The 23,342-nt window shown below is 42.7% G+C and overlaps 2 protein-coding genes across 3 annotated transcripts in view; both read right to left on the bottom strand.

Moving 5' to 3' along the window:
- Positions 1–6,197, bottom strand: part of GPR89B (G protein-coupled receptor 89B) — a 33,459-nt gene extending 27,262 nt beyond the window's left edge. The window contains exons 1-4 of one of the 2 annotated variants that reach the window (XM_042854269.2): positions 6,035–6,197; positions 2,175–2,234; positions 1,103–1,206; positions 49–155 (exon numbers count right to left, since the gene is read on the bottom strand). In XM_042854269.2, coding sequence (XP_042710203.2) covers positions 49–155; positions 1,103–1,206; positions 2,175–2,234; positions 6,035–6,076 — 313 coding nt within the window. In that variant the 5' untranslated portion in view covers positions 6,077–6,197. The remainder of the gene's footprint in view (positions 1–48; positions 156–1,102; positions 1,207–2,174; positions 2,235–6,034) is intronic. The other variant, XM_005310184.5, reaches the window with a different exon arrangement.
- A 3,971-nt stretch (positions 6,198–10,168) lies between these two features.
- GJA8 (gap junction protein alpha 8) lies at positions 10,169–20,828 on the bottom strand. The gene is made up of 3 exons (XM_065589682.1): positions 17,514–20,828; positions 13,371–13,537; positions 10,169–10,998 (listed from the first exon to the last, which is right to left on the bottom strand). The coding sequence occupies exon 1, from the start codon at positions 20,820–20,822 to the stop codon at positions 19,596–19,598; it is 1,227 nt and encodes a 408-aa protein (XP_065445754.1). The 5' UTR covers positions 20,823–20,828; the 3' UTR covers positions 10,169–10,998; positions 13,371–13,537; positions 17,514–19,595.
- Positions 20,829–23,342: the final 2,514 nt, after the last annotated feature.

The following is a 23,342-nucleotide window of genomic DNA, read 5'->3' as shown; positions in this document are numbered from 1 at the left end:
ATAATTCTCAAACCTAGCAATCTCACTGCTGTAAATCTGTATACTCACATAGTCTAATATTGCTCACAATGAAGTAGCCAATATAAAAAGGCACCATGAAGACTAGGACGAGCAAAATCACACACAGGTTCAGTTTCCAATGAAAATACCGGGAACTGAAAAGGAATCAAAAGATTGGTCAGGGCCTGATCATAATGCAAAGATTTCCTCTTAAAGCTGAACACATCTCACCTCTCCCCTTCAGACTAAGTTGCACTAGATAACACCCGCCTAAAAGCAGCACACTGGGACACCCCAAATTGGATCTTACTCTAGAGCTCACAAATGTTCATAAAAAAGCAATTGGCATACCAGAACACAGCAATGGGCTATCTAATCAAGATTTCCTTTTATCCATTTTAAATGTGTTGCGTTTTAATTTCCTTGAGTGCACTCTTATTCTTGTATCATGGGAAAAGGTAAGTCGGCAGCTTCTATATTCCTCTGTTCAATATCCTCTTTTTCTATTCCTTTCTGAAGTAAGCCGAATACTTTGAACTCTCTTTTTATACAGAATCCCTTAGTGCATGTCTTCAGTCATTTTAGATTAGTCGAGCAATACTGATTATAAGGTGCGAACGTATCATCGATTTATAGTTTCTGTTGTATTATTCTTACTCTTCAATTAACATAGTATCTTATTTGTTGTTTTCACCACAGTCAAGCACTGAGCAAATACTTTCTGTAGCTCTTTATAATTACAGAGCACTTCACAAACATTATCTGAATTAATCCTCACAACACCCCTGAGGGAAATAGTAAACAGAATCCTTATTTTATAGATGGAGAAACTGAGGCAGGGAGATAAGTGACTTGCCCTAAGGACCCTGAGCAAGTCGGTAGCAGAGACTGGATGAGACTCAGCAGCTCCTGGCTTCCAGCCTCATGCTCAATCATATGAATGACCCTGCTGCTCAGATGTCTTCACTGAGCTATTCATAACGTTGCCTACACCTTTTCCTTGATATGGGGACAATTAACTCAGAAATAGTACTAGAGTAGCTAGAGAATAAAACGAAGGCCAGGCCTTTATCTAGGAAAGTGTGGTAGCCCCCATACGTACCTGCTATTTAGCACCCCCAGGATCTCAAAGATGATGAGTTCAAACATGGTGCAGGAGAAGGCAAAGGTCACAGAGAAGACCACCTGCACCACATACTGTCGCACCTGTGATGGAGCAAACACGAGACAGGAGTCACTTCCATCCTCACACGGTATTGGCCAGGTACATATCAGACAGGGGAAATAAACCATGAGGTGCCTCAGCACAGAACAGGGTCTACACTTGAGGTGCCCGGACCTTGCCAAAACAGGAGGATAAACTGGCAGTTTGCAAGGAGCCAGAGGATTACATCCAGTTTGTACAACATTGAGCTGATTGTAGCTGCCTTTGTACTTAAGACAGAGGTGCTGTACGTAGAAAGACTACATGCTCCAGCATACAATGCATCAGGCCACATGAATCAAAATGGTGCATCACTTGCTGGGCCCTGTACTCTCAGCTGGCCCAAACTCTGAATTATAGACATGGGAAGCCATGGATCATATTGCAATACTCTGTGGGACTACATTTGGCCTGCACTTTGGCCATTCGTAGCCTACACAATACTCTCTCTCATATCCCTCCTATTTTGCTACACTGTCACAATTCTATTCCCCAATGGCTTCTTCCTAACAATCCAGTCACACTGTCCTTTTTTAACAGCTTTCCAAAATTTAAATTCAAGGGACACTATCAACTTAAAAATGTCTGTGAGAGAAAAATTTTTACCTATGACTGTTATGAGGAACACTCACGGTGAGTATAACCAAAAGTGATGAGGCATATATATATTTCCTACATTTTCAATTTGTTTATATTTAACAGCACTGTGTATGATAACTTTCACTGTTTCCCCAGTATTGTCCATTTCCCCTGTTATCTAGGTGGGTTTTTCAAATAGCAACAGAGGAGGAAAAACATTCTTTTTTAAGAACAGGAAAATGTAACTGTAAAATCACAAAAATACAGCTGAAAGGAGGTACTAGTACCCCAAGCTGTTTTTTACTGATTTTATTAAATGAACTAGATTTCAGTGTGACAGCTTCACTGTAAGATGTAGAGTCACAGTTTGAATGAAACAGCTCCTTCTCACCTCATAGTCTTTGAATAGCTTGCGCATGAAGAACAGCCATCCAAATCCAAAGAAGAGCACCTGTAAAAGAGAGGCCAATCCAAAGACATTGGTTAGGAAGAAACTTGCAAAATGTGAAGTCGAAAGCTTCTGGGCAACATCAGGCAAAGCACTACAGCGCCTGGTCACATAGTTCCTATGTATCCAATAACCAGAGAGGTCCAAAACGGCTGTTAGCGTGGAGAGACAGAAATTTTTAAGTGAGATGAAATGTAACTGAGACAGAGTACCACTGCCTTACTAAAGACCCAGTAATGCACAACTTTTCAATGAAAGGAGGCAGAGGAAGTGGGAAAGAGTCAAAACAAGCATCTAGGCTTCTAGGTATGAACAGATATTACAGAATTCATCTGTTTCACTAGACTAATGAAGACCTAGAATGCATTTTATTTTTACATAGCGGCTTTAACACACTCTCACAATGCTTTAGAACAGTGGTTCTCAAACTTTTGTATTGGTGACCCCTTTCACATAGCAAGCCTCAGAGTGTGACCCCCCCCTTATAAATTAAAAACACATTTTATATATTTAACACCATTATAAATGCTGGAGGCAAAGTGGGGTTTGGGCTGGAGGCTGACATTTCGCGACCTCCCCATGTAATAACCTTGCGACCCCCTGACGGGTCCCGACCCCCAGTTTGAGAACCCCTGCTTTAGAAAGACTGGTTTTAAGTGAAAGAAAAAAAGTTTAAGATGGCAAGCAGCTTAGAGGGAGGGGAAGGGAGTTACAAATAAGGCAGAATACATGAAAGCAAGAGCCTCATCTGTAAAAAGTTACAGGGAGAAGACAGATCAAGCCCAATAATGCTTTTCGCTTATACCTGTATAGTGCTTCTCATCAGAGATTCTCAAAGCAGAACACTTTACAAACTTGCATTAGCTAAGCCTCACAACACCCTTTCTGGAGGTAGAATAAATACCATATCCATTTTGGGGATGGATAAACTGAGCCACACAGAGGTTAGGTGACTTGGTCAAAAGTGAACTAGTCCGTTGCAGAACTAAGAATAGAACTCTGGAGCCCTGACTGCCAATGCCTTGCTCTAGCCACAGGACCACACCTGTCTCCCAGATGGCACAAAGGCATCAGTCTAAAAAACAGGTGGATAAAAGTTAAGAGAAGATGAACAGAAAGAATATGGATTCTTTTTTTAAATTTATTTTAAAGGGGTATTTTTGATGTCAGAGATAGGATCAGAAAGGCAGAACAGATGGCAGTGATCCAGTGTCACTTCCTAGAGCCGGGGTAGTCTGTTTTTTGTCAACGTCCCAATTTCTGGGTCAAGGTATAGTCAAGGTCCAGACAGACACCAGAGAAAATAATAAAAATAAAATAACAGCAATAATGATAATAGATAAGTAAATAAAAAGATTTTGGGGTCCTTTCAAAAGTGTCTGGAAGTCCAGATTTGACCCGCAGTCCGCCTATTGAGTACCCCATCCCTAGAGCACATTAAAAATTTGATAGCATTATGGACCCCTGACATGCAGAGAGCAGGGATTAAGGAGGAACAAAGACGTAAACAGTACCAAGCAGTAAATGAGCAACGTGAAAACAAATTCTGACTATGCTCCTGAAATAGAAGAATGACATTTACAGACAAAGATCTGGAAAGTATAAGCCAAGGAAGACCAAACATTTTTGCCTTAGCACCAAAATTATGAAACCAAAAGTATGAACTAAGGCGGGTGATTGAGAGCAGTCAGAGAAATCAGGACAAAAAGGACTTTAGTCTTTGAAGTGACTGATAGAAAAAGGTAAGACTTAGTACCATCAAGCAGAAGGTTTGGGGAATGAGTTAAGGAAGTCTTACAGGTTTTATCTACATAAAGTGATTCCAAGGCAGAAGCTGGCAAGTAGCGGCTACAAAGGGAGCAGAGAAATACAAACTAGAAGATGATCAACACAAATAAATTTTTAGCTAAAAATATCAAGATTAGGGCTCCTTTGTTCCTGGCACTATACAAACACTCAGGAAGACACAATCTTAAGAGTTTAGTGTCTAATTAAGACACCACAAGTGATTGTGCCAATAATAAAGGGGTCAGAAGAGAAGAAGAATAGTAATAAATTGGCACAATTACATAGGCTAATTTAAGTACGCACCTTGATGTTTCTGAAGATGATGCAAAGCCTCCACCAGAAATGAAAGAGAAGCAATTTAAGAAGGTAAGAAATCAAATCAGAAAGTGAGTGAAAGGGAGACTTGCTTAAGGAGAACAGAGTGATCAACCAGTCCAAAAGCCACACTGAAATCAAGCAGGATAAGAAGAAAATGATGTGTCAACAGAGACAATGCACAAGCCATTACTATGCAGAAAACAGCCGCAGCACTATGAAATGATCAAAAACCAGACTGAAAGCAGTCAGGGAAGTTGTACCAAGAGAGGTAATCATAGAGGAAAGGACACTATTTTTTAAGAACCTGGATAAGGGGGGGAAAAGAGAAAGAAGATAGGACAAGTAACTAGCAAGTGAGGTAGGTTCAAGTAAGTGGGTTGTACCCCCCCTGCAGATAACATTGTTTTGGCTCTAACAGGGCAATGTTATTTCAGTTAAAACGGATTAAGGACAGGATGGCAAGAGACACTGGAGGTTAATAAGGCTCCAAGTGAGATAGCTATGTCTACAGTAGAGACTAAATGAAAGATGACTGATGGAAACTGGAGGAAATGAAAGAGATGGAGATGGTCCTGGGTTGCAGGTGGATCAAGGGAGAACGATATGTCTGAGCTCCAACAGTTGTCGAAAAATACTTTCTAGAAAAAGATTAAAATCTTTCAAACTTGGAAAGCAAAATTGTAGCAGATTCTTCAAAGCTGTAAGCAGGAAGGAGAGGCCATGATTAACCAGCACTCTGGACAATGATAGAACCAAGACAGACAGTTCAAAGGACAGCAGGCTGAACTTTTCCATGGGTTCCCATACATGGAAAATTTGGATTTGTGCAAATTATGCTGGGTTATAGGAATTCAATTCTCAATAGCCTGTCACCCCATCTTGCTTGGAATCACAATCCGGAGATTAGTTTACTGAGCTGAATATTGTTTTAGTAATTAAAAAATCCTGATTGATGTTGAGATTTTTATAGTCTTATTCTGATGTGGACTATACATCACAGCAGCAGGTTCTCAACAAGGGCCATCAATAGGTCCAGGGAAGGTTACAACCACCTTCTTTCGTGGTTACAAGGGGGAAAGTCCTGATTGTTTTTTCCTGCTGAAGCATAGAGTCATGGCACTGAAAGGGCTGGGAACCACAAGCACGAGCAAAAGGGGAGAGAGCCGTAGTCTAAGCTAGCAGTGAAACTGCACTCCCACTGGGCCACTGTATAAATGGGGAGCCCCTTCGCCCCATAGCCCTGGGGATCGCAGTGAGCCAGGAATAGTCACCTCGAGGCATGAGGGCGGATTCTGCTGGCTTGTGAGACGCAGCGCAGCGCGTGCCCGGTGACAGGGCAGGATTTGGGGAGTGTGGAGAGAAATTTGGGGGCCCCCCTCCCGTTTCACTTTCTTCACACAGATGTGACAGACCTTTGGGGGGGCAGCGCTGGGGGCCCGGGACCATCCCCCCCCCCTTTGGTGAGCGCCTGGGGGGGGGGGAGGGGGAGGAACCGCGTCACACGAAGCTGGGTCAGGGCTGTAGCACCGCCCCCGCCGGCGAGGGGCCCAGCGATGGGGGGCGGGGAGGGCCTCGGCGTCCCAGTCAAACAGCCCCCGGAGCCGCCGGGTCCGGGTCCGGGTCCGGGTCCGGGTCCGCGCCCGCCCCGCTCCGCTGCGGCACCGCCTGCCCGCGCGGGGCCCGAGCCCGGGCGGTACCTGGGAGGTGACCATGATGCCGGAGTCGATCAGGAAGCTCATGGCGGCAGCGGGGGGAGGGGCCGCTACCCGGACCCGCCACCGGCCGCTCCGGCTCCCAGCCTGCGCGCGCCGCGCTCTCGACCCGGCTCCGCCCCCTCCCCCCCGGCGCCTGCGCGAGTGCGCGGGGCGGGGCCAGCGGGACGTGTGAGCTCCGCGGGGAGGGGCGGGGCCAGGCCGCAGGGGGCGGGGCCGGGATTTCGATTAGAGGGCGGGGCCAGGCAAAAAGAGCGGGGCCTGAGAGTTCTGCTTGGGGCTGGGCCAATGAACGGGGGGCGGGGCGGGAACTGTGCGGAGGGGCAGGGCCTTGGAGCTGAGGCATCCTAGCAAATGTTTTGTCCAGTGCCTGTTATTTGTCTCATTTTCACTAGCACCTACATTGCAAACCAACCGCCCTCTTCGTGGAAGAGTTTTACGCTAGAACTTGTTGAGCAGATAAAGCTTGCTAGATTTAAGAGACTATATAAACCCGGCAACTCACCTAAGTATCATTTATCCCAGTGTTTGGTCATCACATAGATGTAAAGCAGAGGATCCCAAACGGTGCTCTGCTGGGAGCTGGCTGGTTCATATAGCATAGTTTGTCTTTATTTGTAGCTGCTAAACTGCATTAAATAAACTGAAAAGACGTTAAACACTTTCCTAATTTCACTTTCTCCATGTGAGTAATTGCTGTAGTTACCAAAGGGATGTGGAGGGGAGATGGCCAGTGCTATTATGAATAGAAAGGTTCATGATTCTCCATGAGTTGTGGTCCACACTCTATATAAAGTTGTGCAACAGTTAGGAAAAGCAGTATTGTGGAAAAATTTACCACGCGTTGTGTTTGGATCAGAACAGCCTAAGGCCAGGTCTACACTAACCCCCTAATTCGAACTAAGGTACACAACTTCAGCTACATGAATAACGTAGCTGAAGTTCGAAGTACCTTAGTTCGAACTTACCTCGGTCCACACGCGGCAGGCAGGCTCCCCCATCGACTCCGCGGTACTCCTCTCATCTAGCTGGAGTACCGCAGTCGACGGCGAGCATTTCCGGGTTCGGCTTATCTCGTCCAGACAAGACGGGATAAGTCGAACCCAGAAGTTCGATCGCTCGCCGCCAAACTACCGGGTAAGTGTAGACCTACCCTTAGGCTCCTTTATTACAAGGATGCAGGGAGAGACAACGAGCTTGGCTGCTCTCCTTAACATGGAAGCTTTTATAGTTCAAAGGCAACATCTAGTCAAACACACTTCCTCATTACTATTTTTCACTTATTAGGAATACAGAAAAAAAAAGCTTTCCTATACCACCTTGGCCTAAACTTCCATTTTCATTTAATTTTGTATTTCTGATTCGAAATCAAATGGCTCAGCCTTTGGGGTTTTGGTTGAAGGCAACGACAATGCATGGTTATGGGTATGAACATGGAAGGTGCTATTATTATTATGTCCTTTACAACAACAACAACATAATCCCAGGCTAAACAATAATAATAAAAGCATTAACATCCCCATTGTAATAATAGGATGGGGTTGTTGTATAGCCTTAGTCACAAAACACAATACATCATACTTAGTACATAAAGTAGACACTCTATAGGCTGTATGAAAAGCATTCTTTTCAATCTGATATATATTTTGGAGCATATGAATTTTCCCTTGAAATTCAGAAATTTTTTGGACCTCTGGTAGGAGTGAAAGCAAATTTTGGAACCGATCAGGTACTAAGGCAGTCCAATTAAAAGGTATCTGAAACTTAAGGGCTGATTGTAAAATTTTATCCGCAGGCCAATAAGTAATATTATTGCCTGCAGCAGTGATGAGATTAAAATGTATGTCTTGCAAAGTGGTGACCTTAACATACACACAGGTATTATTTGCTTGGAAAAGCAGGTGTCCTGTCAGGGTAGTTCCTTGTCCCTTACCCTCCCAACAAACTTTATCACGAACAGTGACAACTTCCCCAGGCTTCAGTTTGCGTACACACTGGAGCTGTGGGGGTTCTAATGGCCAGAGTGTCCATTGACTCCCTATCCCTATCCAAATGTCGGGTGTCATTCCAGGAGCCCTGACTATAAATCAGTTAGGCATACCAGGTAGTTTAATTTCCCAAATGTCTTGGTGAATTACCCAATCCCACATGCATCCTCCCCCCGGACCCGGCAGGATTCGGTATGTGGGAGCCCACACCCCTCCAATGGGTCTGTATGCTTGGAAGGAGCATTGCGAATGTCTGCACTTCCACCCAGAAAATCTCCAATTATGTCTCCAGGGCCATAGGTCAGATGATACTCCTGAAGTATCTGTAAGGGTAGTGGGCCAAGTCTGATGCTCAAGATCACTCCGAATGGCCATCAGCTGGTCATTCAGAAAATCCTGAATTTCTGAACATGCCAGATCCCACTGCAAGGCCTTCCCAGCCTCAGTGATATTTAGCACCATTGTTGTCAGCAGTTTCTGGGTCACTGAACTAAGGGCAGAAATAACATGCAATTCACCAACTCCAGCCTGCACGTGAGTTAACTGTGCTCCAGTAATAAGACCTGTGGCCTTTTCCAATTGTCCTAATTTTTCTTCATGTTGTTTGCCTTTATAAATATTCCAAATTGCAGCTGCGCTGTTGGCACAATCCCATAAGTGTCCGGCCATGTCCCTCTTTCTTCTAGAGGAAACCCAGGCCCTTTGCTGTGCTAACCTAATGGCAGCCCCTTTCAAGCAATTAGGGTATTTAGAGGTGACTTGGAAGCTGGATAAGGGCAGTGTGAATTTTATAGTTCCTAGAGTAGCATTAATCAGAGTCCAACGATATCCTAACACATCCCTCTTTGGTGAAGTACCATACCACATCTGTTGGCTAAACACTTTTATGTACTTTCGAGAGGCATTAACATTAATAGCATAGGAAGGGGTATATTGCAATATGGCGCAGGTTAAATTATTAGTTACTGGAATTATTTCAGTACAGGTAAACTTTCCGGTGTCCGAACAAACTCTTTGGGTATTCGTTTGATTATTCACTAATTTGGTGACCAAATAACAGTAAGGGCCTCTTTCATCTACCATACTGCAAATTCCAGGAACGGCCATCATATCTACCCTGCCATAGAACCTATCAATCTCAATTTCTGATTCCTGGGGCTCATTTGTAGTGATATCATATATTTCTATTTCCATCGACCCATTTGTTTTCCACTCAATTGTTCGCTCATATGAACTATTCTGAACTTTGAAAAATAATTTTTCTGAACAAAATTTTAGTAAATTATTAAGATGTGAAGGTCTGGGCCATTGGGTTTCAGTAGAATATACAGTATTATCTGTATTTGGGTAAATTTCAGGGGTGGTGGCAGAGGTGGAGGGGATGGTGGGGTTAATGTTTGTGGCAGCAAGGTGTTTTTGGTATTCATCCTCCGGAAGCCAATTAGGGAGGGCAGTACATCCTGATGTACTTGCCCGAAAACACGGGGTGCAGCCTGTGGAATAAACCCCAAGACCCAATCAATACCACCACCCCAAGCATGGCTCCCACAAGTCCCTCCCTGCCAATGTACAATACTCCGTTTCCTCCACCAGGGCCAATTTTTAATGTCCTTTTTCGTAAGGAATTCCTGGACCTTGGGGGTTTCAGCAGTGCGAGTGTTCCTTTTTCTCTTTTGGAACAGTCGTGGTTTTCCCTGCTTTGATTCCTGTATTCCAGTTACATAATCAAACGAGTCAAGATCATCACCTGAGTGCTCCAGGCACATCATCCTACATAAGGGGAGCAAATTCCGCTACAAAGAACAAGCTCCCATACAGAGCCCATTAAGTGCATCATGCTTTCAAATAGATCCAGAGTGCAAACTGGAGAGGTTGAATTTTGTCCCTTAAGTCCAGCATAAACAGCACAAAAGGGAAGTGAAAGTTCAACCATGGAATTTCCTGGATTTTATCGGTTTGAGAGCCAACCCTTAATATTATGATCATGCACTTATTTGTATTTAATAGTATTCTTTATTTGTCTCTCAACAAACTCTTCTGGCCCAAGCCATCTCTAGTCAGAAATCAAAAATAACTGTAAACAAAGAGAAAGTGGGTTAGTTTGGAGTTTAACAAAACACAGTATCCTTGCTGTTTGAAAATCAGGGACTTTTATTAATTACAACTTATTTTATTATGAAAATGATTCTCCATTGGGTGCTGTTGGTCCCAAAGTCTCTCAATCCATTTGGGAATTCACATTGCCAACCTTCTTGCTTTGATTTTTTTTCCTTTTCCATTACATTGTGAAGAAGCAAAACATCACCACTAGAGGGAAAATTAACTCAGGGGATAGAATACTATACAGGATCTGAGGCCTTTCTTATAATGACAACTACTATCATCCAATGGCAGAGCTGATTGAAGGGTAGGAGGTGGAGTATGACCGCCCTCTCCCACCCAGCCTCCTTTAGGTGTATGGTCAGCCACCTTTTCAAACCAATAGGTATACTTGACGGTGTTAACAACAGTGGCCCATCACTCCCACTGCTCAAAACCTGGCTCTGTTACTGCTATCATCTACTGTAAAACTGATGTCCAAGTTCTCCAACGTCTTCTTCCTGTATCCACTTCTACTTAAAAACTCATCTCCACTAATTCCATGGGGGGTGTTGGCTTTCGTAAGGGTTTTTTTATATTTCATATCAGAAATAACCATGAAATCTATTCAAAATTCAATTATACAAGGCCAAATTCTGCTCTTAATCACATCCCACTGACATAAAAACATAGGGATAACTCAAGGCAGAATTTGGCCCTTGATTTGTAACCGCTCTGCTTTTGCATGTGTTTATAAAAATCCTTGAAGTGTTTGTCCCTAGCTATAAACGGCTGATCCCTGAGCAATGGAAGATACACACAGGGAAGAAGACGGTTCCTTTTGAAAGACGTCAGACTCATACCTTCCCTGAAAGAGCAGTCCTGCGGAGGAGGGAAAAAGAGGGTAAAAAGAAGGAGGGAGATTTATTTTATAATATTATTTATATAGCACCAGTGGTATGCATGGTGCTTCACAGATATATAAGAAGACAAGTTATATATTATATTATATATATATATACAAGATATATAAGAAGCCCAGCCCTGAAGGGCTTACAATCTCAATAAACAGAACACGGATGGGGTTGGGGGGAAGAGTTGTACAAAGGGTGTAACATAAAGACAAAGAGATTGAACATGTTTCCTATTAGTTCCATGTTTTAAATTTAAAAAAATCATCATTTTTATGGTCAGTTTGTAATGGGCTAAATTAAAGGATCTGAGCTAAGTCATGCCAGCAGGGTGGACAGTTACTGGTGGAAAACTAACCCAAGAAATGTAATGTTTTTAAGGAAGAACTTGAAGGATAGCACATTGGGTTTCCAGCATGGCGATTGCCACATGAAAGCTGTCTCATTGGAATTTGCTGACCTCTCAATTCTTGCTAGAGTTATGGAAATGGTACCACATCACGTGGCTTTTGCTTCTGTTTTCTCCATCCTTATTTAAAGCATTAACAGCAACTAGGACTTTGATCCTTCACCTGTAAAGTCAATAGGAGTTGACTGATTTCAGTGGGTTCAGAATTGAGCCCTATGTGCATAGGATAATTTTTTTCCAATGTGGGTGTCTAAAGTTAACTTTCTAAGTGCATGTTGAGGCTCCAGAGATGCTGATCATCCATAACCCCCGTTGACTTTGAGAACTTTGGATGCTCTGATAACTGTGCCTAAATACAGATCTGATAATATCTAGCTCTTTTCATCTGTAGAGCTCAAAGTGCTTTTCAAAGGAGGTGAGTGTCATTATCCCCATTTTACTGATGGGAAAACCAAGGCATAGGGAGGTGAAGTGACTTGTCCAAGGTCATGCAACAGAACCAGGAAAAGTACCCACATCTCCTGCCTACCAGTCCAGTGCCATATCCACTAGCCAATGGTTGAATATGCTGGCTATACTGTAAATAAAAACAGACTAAGACTCTCCGGAATCTACAGTATAGCCACTAATTTTTCTCCAAGCCACTCCAGTCCAAACCCTTCTTGATCACTTGGAACCCAAGATAACTGGGCAACTGCTTAATATCATTTCAGAAAAGATCCTGTGGTCATCCACAAAGAAACAAAATAATCATTTGCTTCTTCAAAATGAACAAGACATCTGTAAGGTACTAGCAGTTAGAATCCTTGCACTTTTTGTTACAAACTACTAGAAGTCCACCTGCCCCATTGGCAGGGGTGTTATTAGATGGATGACAGAAGAAATCATTTGAAATGTGCTGACAATGAAGCTACAAATAAAAATAACTGTTTATGGAAACACACACAGCCATGAATCACCCATAATGTCTGGTGCTTTTTCCATAGGGGGCTGTAGACTTCTTATCTTCTCAGTGGTTTACGTTTTAACATCACTTTTATTTTACATTTTAAAAAAATGAATCTTGGACAGAAAAAGAACTGGAGCAGTGGTACCCACTGTGTCAATTTGTATCAATCACATCTGCCCCTGTAGTGGCTGGACTACAGAGAAGATAAGAACTCATTATCGTATCCGGTAATGGAGATACTCCAACTGAAATAGTAGAGGATGGTTACATGATACTTTGAGGATATGTGGGAGATAACAAGACCACCAAGCAAAGGAAGGCGATGGAGCAGAATGAATGACCCATAGAAAACTGGCATTATACAATCTGTAAGCCAAGGGAATGTCAATATAGCTTGTGCACCTGCAAATGTCTATGGGATGAATTAATTAAATTTAGGCTTAGCTGGCAGTTGACTTTTTCTTTCACTTTCTCTCCAGTGTATCTGAAGATTAGGACCTCCGAGGATTGGAAGAATCAGGCATTGCTATGATTTCTGAACTCTTCTGAATTCATTTGGTGCAGGCTTAGTGTATAGCTGCAACTTGGCTCTCACTGGCTCACTTCCAAAGTTTATTTATGGACTCACTTCAGATAAGCATTTAAATTGTACATGTTTATCCAAAGATATCTGAACATCTTTGTTCTAGTAATTCTGAATATCAGCCAGGCTGTAATGACCTCAAGAATAGGCTTCCTCATGCTAGTTTTGTTTCTTATCTTTGCCAAAATCAAGGAAATCCAGGGAGAGGTGCATGCATATTATATATACACTTAAACAAAGATTGCTGAACCTTTCCAACCTCAGAAAAAGCTTGGGTTCAGTGCAATTCATGGTTTCAATAAAGGCTCAAGTTCCTTTGCCCTTTCCTAGTTCATACCTGGTACCAAATGGTGATCTCATCCACAACCTAGCCTCAGTCTTCACCTGCATTCTTACACTCACCTGCTGTGCTGATCTGGAACCCGACATCCATCTGATGCTGTTATGCACAGGTGCTCATCTGCAATCTGACATCGGGTTGGTGGCTCCATGCAATCTGATACTTTTGGGTGCTCACTTGTAAGCTGCTGTTCCTTTTATTTTCTGCTCAGTTTCAGTCTGACACTCTCCTGAATTGAAGAGAGACCCAAGGAAAGCAGCTCTCAACAGATGTTTCCATTTTGTGTTTCCACAGAACTGTTTCCTGGCCACAAATCTTCATGGCATTGACTTACAAACCTACTATTAGTCCGTCCATTAACTCCCAAAGCAACACAGCCTTTCCCACTGTGCTAACGAGAAAATGACTTGTTTTCCTTTGACCATATAGTTCTGGGATTTAGGAAATTTAAAGGTTACTAGTGAAAGTCAACAAAAATCATTCTTCTTTCTCATGTTTTCCAAAATAGCCCTGCAATCACCATTTCTTCTCAGTTCTACTTCAACCCAGCTCAGCATTATCCTTGCTCTAAGGTGAAGAGCTTTCATCTAACAGGATACTAAAGCTCTGTCTGCATTATAAATGAGATTTTTGAATGGATCTAGATGTACAATTCCCTTTGAAATGAATAGGAGCAATGCATCTAAATCCCTTATTTGGCTTTGAATATCTCAGACAACGAAGACAACCATATTTTTGTAACTGGTTTGTGACATTCTTATCTGACCCAGTTACATAAAATCAAATATAGTTATGTTCACACAGCAGCTTTTTTCATGACACAACCGTGTGCCAGCTGTGTTTGCACATCGACAGCTACCATACTGCCTGTGTTTGTGTAAGTGCATTTTGGGAAAAACTGGGCAGTGATTCCTATACCCACACCCCAGTGCCTCAGCCAGGGGACAGTTCCCAGAACACATGTGCACAGTGTGGCATTAGCAGCACATGGAACAATGCACTCTGGGATGTCCTACTGCCCAGAGAGCTGAGAGGAAGGAGGACTGGTCAAACCGTTTACACAGGCATGGTTAATGGCTCTTGCCTGTACTGCCAACATAAGAACACGCCAAACTAGTTAGAGGAAGATAACTATGGGTCAGGCTAGGTCCTTGGCCAGGACAACACACAATTAGCTCCTGTCATTACCAACTATTAGCTACATTGTGTTTGGACACAAAACCTAGTTAGAGCTGTGTTAAAAGTTGTAGCATAGACAGGGCCTAACAAATGATAGCTCCTTGCATTTTGGGAAGGAAGCTGATGCCACTGTCTGGATGATTCTTCTGATGTGATATGTTCATCTGACTCCCAGGAGCTTTGCCCCCCACATAGTTTTGCCCCCATCCACCCATTCCTCCCCTGGTCTTACAGTCCGCTTTTCATGGATGCTCCTGCTTTTATAAAACAAAGATAAGCTCAGGTTGGGATTACTCTCAGCTGTGTGCCTGAAAGGCAGCTTTGTGTTTAAACAGCAAACTGCCACTTTTTCAGCATTGTGTGGCATGGCCTCTCTTTACATGTAAAACTGCATGATCAGTAAAACTGGGAGTGACAGGAAGACTGGATTCTCTTCCCTCAGCAAGTGGATGTCATTCCCACAGAAGTCCCTGCTAAACCAATTGCTCACCCAACACCACAGGGCTGACCCGTTCTTCAGAGATTTTTGTTAATGAGTCTATCTCAGGTACTGAAAATAGTCAATATACCAGGATATCTGTGTGTCCGTGTGGATGCAGGGAGATGGTAGTTTTTCTGCACCTGCCATAAACTATTATGAGTAAAACTACTTTTATTGCAGGACTGCAAGGTATCAGGTGCTTGCTTGGATCTGATTAAAATTAGGGTTTAGTAACCTCTGAGAGCTTTGTAAATACCGGGCCTGATCCTCAGCTGGTGTCAATCAGCAGCTTCATTGAGGTTGACGGAGCTGCACAGTTTTACACCCAGTGAAGATCTGGTTTGCCCAGTATAACTGTGGTTCTGAAGCCCACAGGCACTTTATATCATTGATCCCTACAATGCAATGTGGCATTCTGGATCTGAATCTATTTCCCTTCTGGCCAAGAAGTCATGTACTAACCAAGACAAATGCTCTATCGTTAAAGAATAACTATACTGTGTCGAATTAATGAAACCTCACAACATCCCTGTGAGGTAGGTACAAATTATTACAACCATTTTACAGATGGAGAAACAGAGGCACAGAGAGGTTAAATGATTTTCCCACGATCACATAGTGAGTCAGTAGCAGAGCTGGGAATAAATCTGGCAAAACTAATTCTACATCCACTGCTTTAGGCACTAACCAACACCAACTCCCATGTCCTACTTTAAGTCAAGACTCTGCCTCTCTCTCCCACCCACCTACTTTGGTGAGTTTGACACTTGCATATTACACTCCTCACAAAAAAACCCCATGAAATCAGTCAGTAACTTGTTTGTAGTGGGAAGCCAAGGAAATTCCTACTCTCAGCTTCCTTTATCTATTCCATGGCTCTAATTGTTCAGTGACTTCCCAGCCAGGGAGTAGATTTTTGCCCTCCCTGGTATGTTTTCTTGTCTTTTGCATAACCATTTGTTAAACATATTACTATGTGCTAAACCCACAGCTCTGAGGCCATTATGTGACCTCATTAGGAATTTCACCAAGAAATTGTTGGGTTTACTGTCATTAGTTCTCAAATGGTTTCAGATCTTGAAATAATGCTAATACTTTTGCCCTCTATAGGGCCTTGCATCTAAGGATCAAAAAGTGCTATACTAATATTAATCAATTAAGCCTCACAACACCCTTGTGAGGTAGGAAATTATTGTTCAGCCTGATTTTACAGTGGGAAAAATGAGTTGGCCAAAGTGACCCAGTGAATTAGTGGCAGAGCTGAAGCTAGAAAGCAGGAGGCCTGATTCCCAGGTCTCTGCTCTGATTGTTAGGAAACACTGCCTCTAGAGCGCTGTACACACATTTAGGCTACAGAGTGTGTAAGGAACACAGTGGGATAGTCTAGAACTGGGTTGAGACACCAAACAAGCAGTTGGTTGTATGCCACAGAGAGAGTGGAGTGGTTTTTCATTGTGCTGGGTAGCAGATTTGGTGTTGTACCGGGAGCCTGCAGGTGCAGCCATGTAGTAGGTACATCATGTGCTCCAGATAAATTTAATACATGGGCTTTGTGCAGTCTATTTTACCCATATGCTACAGCACAAATGACATATTCCACACATCATGTGTAATATCTGGATTGGGGCAACGGACATATTCCTCCTCTGGTACATGAGCATGTAAGTCCCAATGACTGTGACCGGAGTGCTGCATGCACAAAGGAGGGCAGAAATTGGCTCTAATACATGTCAGAGTGTCAATAACAGACAGTTATTCATATGTTTCATTGTTTAAAGAGCCCTGTCGAGTAATTAGAAATGTAGGCATTAGACCCGTATTCTGATATTTGGCAGTTTCACATGCTTCACAGGAAGAAGAAAGAAACCTCATAATGAACAGCAGTTGAATTTCCTGCCATAGGGGAAGTGTGTTTCTAACCCCATTCAGTTAGTGGTCTCATTTATGCCATAAAGCATGAGGTTTTATATCCCATCTTTAAACTGATAAATAGTGTATCCTATTTGATAGGATGAAATCAATGAAACAGCAGATGTTCTTACAATTCATGTAGATGTCTGATCCTATTTTGAATCCTACTAAGCTTTTGGCCTCACTGGATTCTTGTGGCAATGAATTACACAGGTTAATTATGAGCTGTACAGAAAGTATTTTCTTTTATTAGTTTCCCATTTGTTGCCTTTCAGTTTCATTGATTGCCCACCCTTGTTTTTGTATTATGAGAGACTGGTTGGGAGCATCTAAATGGTCTTCTCTGCATCATCCATTGTTTTGTATTCCTCCAATATATCCCCGCTTAGTTATCTCCTCTCTAAACTAAACAGTCCCAGTCTTTACAGTCCCTCTTCAAAAGGAAGCTTCTTAATGCCCCAATGATCTTTATCAAGAACATGTGTTGTGAGATCAGGCTGCAAACGTTAGGAAAAGACAAGCCCAAAAGGAACAAAATTATTAATAATGTAAAAATGTGGCATTGTTATAGTACCAAAGAATCCCAAAGCACTTTACAAAAATTATACATACATATAGTAATCACATCACCCACCAGTGAAGTGGAGCCATCTCTGGAGTGGAATGTGGCAGCTCTTTAACAAGGCACAGGAACTCCATAGAGGATAGTAATTGCCAAAAATCACAGTATCCAATTGAAACTGTAAGGGGTATTTACTGTAGGGGAACAGAATATTGCAATTCAGCTAGGTCATCAGAACTAAGCATTTGATCCAAAGCATATTGAAGTCAATAGAAAGACTCCTGTTGACTTCAGTGGGCTTTCTGTCAGGCTGTAGGAGTCCTGCTCTCATAAGAGTCCATGGGCTTTTTCTACTCAGTTGCAGGATTTGGTTTTATGTCTCATGTGAAGTAAATTTTCTGAACTGGATTGTACTCCCCACTTGAAACAATGCACATGAGCTGCTGCACAGCAGAGAGAATTTGCTGAGCTATCAGGGACTAAGGTCTGGAAAGCAGAACAGAGGAATGCATGTATCAGTAGCATAGTTGAGGGTAAATGTGGGTAAACGGCCTTTACCCACTTCTCAGTTGGGAAAAAAGGTTCACTTACTCTTTTTTTTTTTTTTTTTTTGGTAAACCACTGCACATACCTATACTTTTTGGGCATCAGACTCAGTCTTTGCAGGAAACAGTGATTAACCTGAAACTTGTAAACAAGTTGCTGCTCTGTCCCAGCCAAAGAGAGACTTTTGTGGCCCTAAAGCTAGAAATCCGTTGACATTTTTAACATTAGCAATTACACACTCAGAAAATGGATTTTCTTTCTTCTTCATTTCTTTTGAAACCAAACGGACTTTGCTTGAGCTCTATGGCATTCATTTAGTCCTCTGGGCACAGATATTTTCTATTACTGATCCTTTGAATAGCCTTGTTATATTCATTTGTGTTCAGTAGCTAAGTAGAGTATTGGAAGCCTCTTGCAAATGGAGTTTCTTATCAAATTAGCAACAAAGCAGGATGTCTAATGACTATTGTTACATCACTTAAACTAAGGGCCTATTTTTCAAACTTAGGCACTTAAATTGGGTCAACCAGTTTTGCATTTGAGTGTTTAAGCAGTCACTTGGCCACCAAAATCCACATTTTAGGCTCCTAAATGCCAACCTGAGTGTCCAAGCAAGTCTCTCTCTCAGACTTGCTGAGTGCCCATAACTCCCTGGGAGTTGCAAGAAGGAAGCACCTTTCACAATCAAGCTGCAAATGCAGGACTGGGAGCCTTACCTTGGGCATTGTGCTCTATGTGCTGTAGCTGTTCTACTTACAGGTGCCTTCCCATCACTCCTTTGCTAAGTCAATTTCCACACCTCAAGTCACCCCACTTAGCAACCAATCTTACTTTAATTTACTCTTTTCCCCAGTTTGACAAATACCTTTGGCTAAAATGACCCTGTTGGGAATAAATAATCCATTTGTGGGCATCTGCTAAATTCTAACAAGAAACTAGCTTTAATCTTTTCTGTTATCAAGGTCACTTGTAGAGCAGGAATGTTTCTAACAAAGGGGATGCTGGGAAGGTATTTATAAACAACTGAAATTTGCATTCACAAACAAAGCAAGGCCATTTTGGCAATAATATTTTGATCTAGTTTCATGATATTAAACACAGGATCCTTTTTTGTGAATTAAATAATTGCAATTCTATGCCAGCAATGAAGGGAGGACCAATGTCAGTATGCCACAGGCTAAAACAGAGTAAGAAATACCCAAAGATAGCTATTTTTCAACCCTTCAGCCAGATACTGTCTGAAAGAGCCAGTCTCCCACATCTCTAGTGAAATGTGGAACATAAAACTGTCAGTACGTGCAATCACAATGGATACATTTGTGTGGGGGGTTTTCTTCCTGTTTTAGTTTTTAAAATGTTTCAGTGCTGTGTATAGCATAGGTACTGGGAGTAGTAAGCTGGCATCTGGAAAAAAAGAAACCGTTCCTTTGAGTATGTTACATGATAGCTAGCACCAGCCATGGGACATACAGGACAGATAAGGTGCAGTTACGATGATAGCACCTTTCCAGCTGAGAATCTCAATAGGAAATATTCAAATGACCATTTGAGCGCTTTGTTTAAAAACATCTGTGATTTTTTGTGTGTGTGTAGTTGCTCCCCACACCCTTATACAGTCAAATCATCTGACCTGGCCCGGCTGCTGGCTTTGCTTAGCCTGCTGGGAGGTCTCGTATCAGCTGTCAGTTCAGTAGGCACTGAAGGCAGTTCCTCTCCTGGTGGCTCCTGCTCCTCTACCACCTTCTCTGTCTCCAGCTCTTCTTCTGCTTCCTGCTGCTCCTCCTCTTCTTCTTGCTCCTGCTCCTCTTCCCCTGCTTCTACCTTCTCCTCTTTCTGCTCTTCTGCTTGAGAATAGGATGGCAACCTCTCATCAAAGGCCCTGGATAGGTCTTCCAAGGGCCCCATACCAAGCTTCTCATCCAAGTCTTTGAAAGAAGATGGAGGGGGACCAGCTTCTACCCCCACTTCCGTCAGAGGTAAATAGTGGGACACTGGCTTCTCCTCCTCCAGCAGCTTGTAGCCCTTGACCTTCTGAATAGAAGAGACTGCAATGGAGTGGAGGGGCTTCTCTGGGATCTCCCTCAGTTGTTCTTCTGTTGGCCTCCTGAAAACCAGGCGGATCCTTTTCAAGATCAAGTAACTGATCTCCACAAGGTTGAGGATGAGGGATACTGAGGCCACAGCCAGCATAAACATAATGAAGACTGTCTTCTCAGTGGGCCTGGATACAAAGCAGTCCACAAGGTTGGGGCAGGGCCACCGGCCACAGCGGTACAGGGGCAGAATTCGGAAGCCATACAAGAAGTACTGGCCCACTATGAACCCCACCTCGAAAATGGCTTTGAAAATGATGTGACAAATGTAGGTTCCCAGGAGTGTTCCCTCCAGTCGGAACTTCTTGCCCCCTTTGGGATTGATTTCATTGGTGTTCCTGGTGCTCTCTTGGTCTGGAGCCAGGGGTAGCCTCTCTTCATCCATCTCAGCTTGCTGTTGCCTTTCTGCCCGCTCCCTCTCTCTCTTCTTCTCCATCATCCGCACATGATGCACAGCATACCCCACGTACACCAGTGAAGGGGTAGAGACAAAGATGATCTGCAGGACCCAGAGCCGGATGTGGGAGATAGGGAAGGCCTCATCGTAGCAGACATTCTCACAACCAGGCTGCTGGGTGTTGCATACAAAGTCTGACTGTTCATCTCCCCAGACAAATTCGGCAGCTGTTCCCAGAATCAGGATTCGAAAAATGAAGAGCACCGTGAGCCAGACTCTTCCGATGACTGTGGAGTGCTCATTCACTTCTTCTAAAATGTTCCCCAAGAAACTCCAGTCACCCATCTCTTACTATCTAAGGGAAGAGAAGGAAAGAATGGCCATAAATTACACTAAATATTTTTTTTCTACTGATGCATAACTTGCTTCTGCCTTTAAGTCTTATGTATTTCTCCAAAACAGCCTATGCCTTGAAAATGTTTTTGCCTTATGTTACGGTGCTTTATTAGAGGAGGGAAAACTAAGAAGCCAGGGAAATTTCCTCTGTAAACTCTCTCTGGCTCTAAATATTCAATAACTTCTCAGCCAAGTAGTATATTTGACCACTCTTCTATATAGTAGCTTTCTGTGGGTTTTGCAAGATCAATTGTAAATGTGTGAATGTGATTTTGTTTTATATATTCTATAAATACAGGACAGTGTAGTGTAAAGATTTTATCACCATGGAGTTTGGGGGGGCTGCATTACTTGCAAGTGATAGAATCACAAGTAGTCAAGTGGGGAATCCCAAGTGAGTATTCATGCCACCCCACGCTGTCATGAATTCTTTACAGGCCACACACATTACATGTAATCTATTTTAGAAATCTTTTAGATAGTTAAAAAAATGTTATTGGAACTATTTTGTGTGCCCCTCTGCCTGTAAAGTCAGATGCCTCCATTACTCTGAGTTCAGCTCATAAAAACAAAACCATAAAAGCCTATCAAAGTGACCTATACAAAAATGTCATGACTAATCTCAGGATTTCCCAGGGCTAGAAGCCAGTGCTGTGGGTATCCCACTGCGAAGCTGGAAAACTCCCCTTTCTAAAGCTCCCATTTCTAGTCCTGCAGGGACAAACTTTAAAGTTGTGACATTTTTATACATAGAGAAGCTACTACCGGTCCAGAACTCAATCTGGCCCGTTCAAGGCATTTGACTAGTACAATTCTGGGGAACGGAGGGGAAGAGGCCTCAGCTAGGGAGGAGCAGGGGAAACATTTCTGTGTCAGGCTGATTTAATAAATTAAGGCCATTTGAAGCTCCTGAGGGATTTGGAATGTTCCATTAAGTCCCAGGGAGATTGATTAGTGAAAGATTGCAAGTGAGACAGTGAAAGGTGCTGAATAAATATATTCAATCACCTGGGTCTAGAAGATCACGGCCACATAAGTGGAATATATCTCCACAGCTGGGAGACCTCTCTGGGGTTTTCTGTCCTCTGGGAATGAGACAAATTATTGGACAAGATAAAGATGTATCAAGACGAAAATGGAGTCATTATTCTGGCCCTTGTACCACATGAAAATTTAAGTTCACATCTCTGTGTTAAAACCACTGAGAATGTGATGTAATTCTCCCATTTATGCACACACCTCAGATGTGCAAGATAGGTGAACCACGATTTCAGGGCACATGTGATTTAAACAGCAAGACACATTGCTGCTTTATCAGTCACTGAAGTTGTGCAAAGAAGTGTATTAATGTGAGCACTTACTTGAACAAATACAATACAAAGATTTCATTGTTTACATACATTATCTAAACTAATTTAAAAGCTCCATTATTACAAATCCACATAGCATTTCCTTTAATACTAAAATAATTCCTTTGATTAATAAACCAGACAATTAGCAGGCATGTGCAACTAAGTAAAAATCACTACTTTACCTACACAATATAAACTTCATTCTCCAGTCAATGTAGTTAACACAGTCCCACTGATACTGTGCAGTCTTTGCAATGATCTTAACACTGATATCCTCTGCTATCAATGAACTGCCTCCACCCCAGCTTGAAAAAGTGACATTGTTATGCATGGCAAATCTGTTTATCTTACAGACAACTCACTGTAATAGAGAAAGAAAAATGGCTTCTGACTAAAATGATTTCTTCTAAAATCCTACATGCAACTTGTCGCAGTCGGATAAGCCCTTCTCAGGAACTTCTCTGAACTAGCATCACACATTTCAGAAATCTGCCTTGTTCCACTTTCTACTTAATGAGCCTTTGTAAATGAACTGGTTCTTAAGCTGCTGTATGTGCTCTGCCTGGCACAGCCCTCCAATCATCTATTAAAATTAACTTGGACAAAGCACTAGAAAAGGTATTGCAAGGAACCATCCTGCATTGGCAAGAGTTGGAAAATATGACCCTCTCTGATTTCTAGGATTCTACCAGAAACCAACCAGCCATACCAACCCCCCAAGGTCCGACATGAACAATAGGCTCCAGTGCATTAAGTTTGGGTTGTGGCTTTTAGGGTGGGAGTTTCAAAAGTGCCTAAGTGAATTAGGAGCACAAGTCCCACTGAAGCCCAGCCGGATTTGAAAATCCCTCCCTTCAATTCCAAATGGTATGGTTTGATCAAGCTAGAAACAAAAGAAAGCATATATAGATTAAGGCCATCCAGCAAGCAACTTGCCACAGTAAAAGATTCCCCCGAAGGAACGTGTCCTCCTTCTCTCTTGGCACTCTGCAGCGAAGAGTGAACTTTTGTCTCTTTCCTTCCCTACTGTAAAGTCCCAACCTTGTCGCACGACTGAGCAGATATGACTGAATCGGCTCTGATGGGTGGGTTTTAGTTGCCCTGCAATATTTAAGCT

The sequence above is a fragment of the Chrysemys picta genome, chromosome 1, assembly GCF_011386835.1.
Source record: "Chrysemys picta bellii isolate R12L10 chromosome 1, ASM1138683v2, whole genome shotgun sequence".
Lineage (NCBI taxonomy): Eukaryota > Metazoa > Chordata > Testudines > Emydidae > Chrysemys > Chrysemys picta.
Note: the sequence above shows the minus strand (reverse complement) of the source record. Positions and strands in the feature narration are given on the sequence as shown.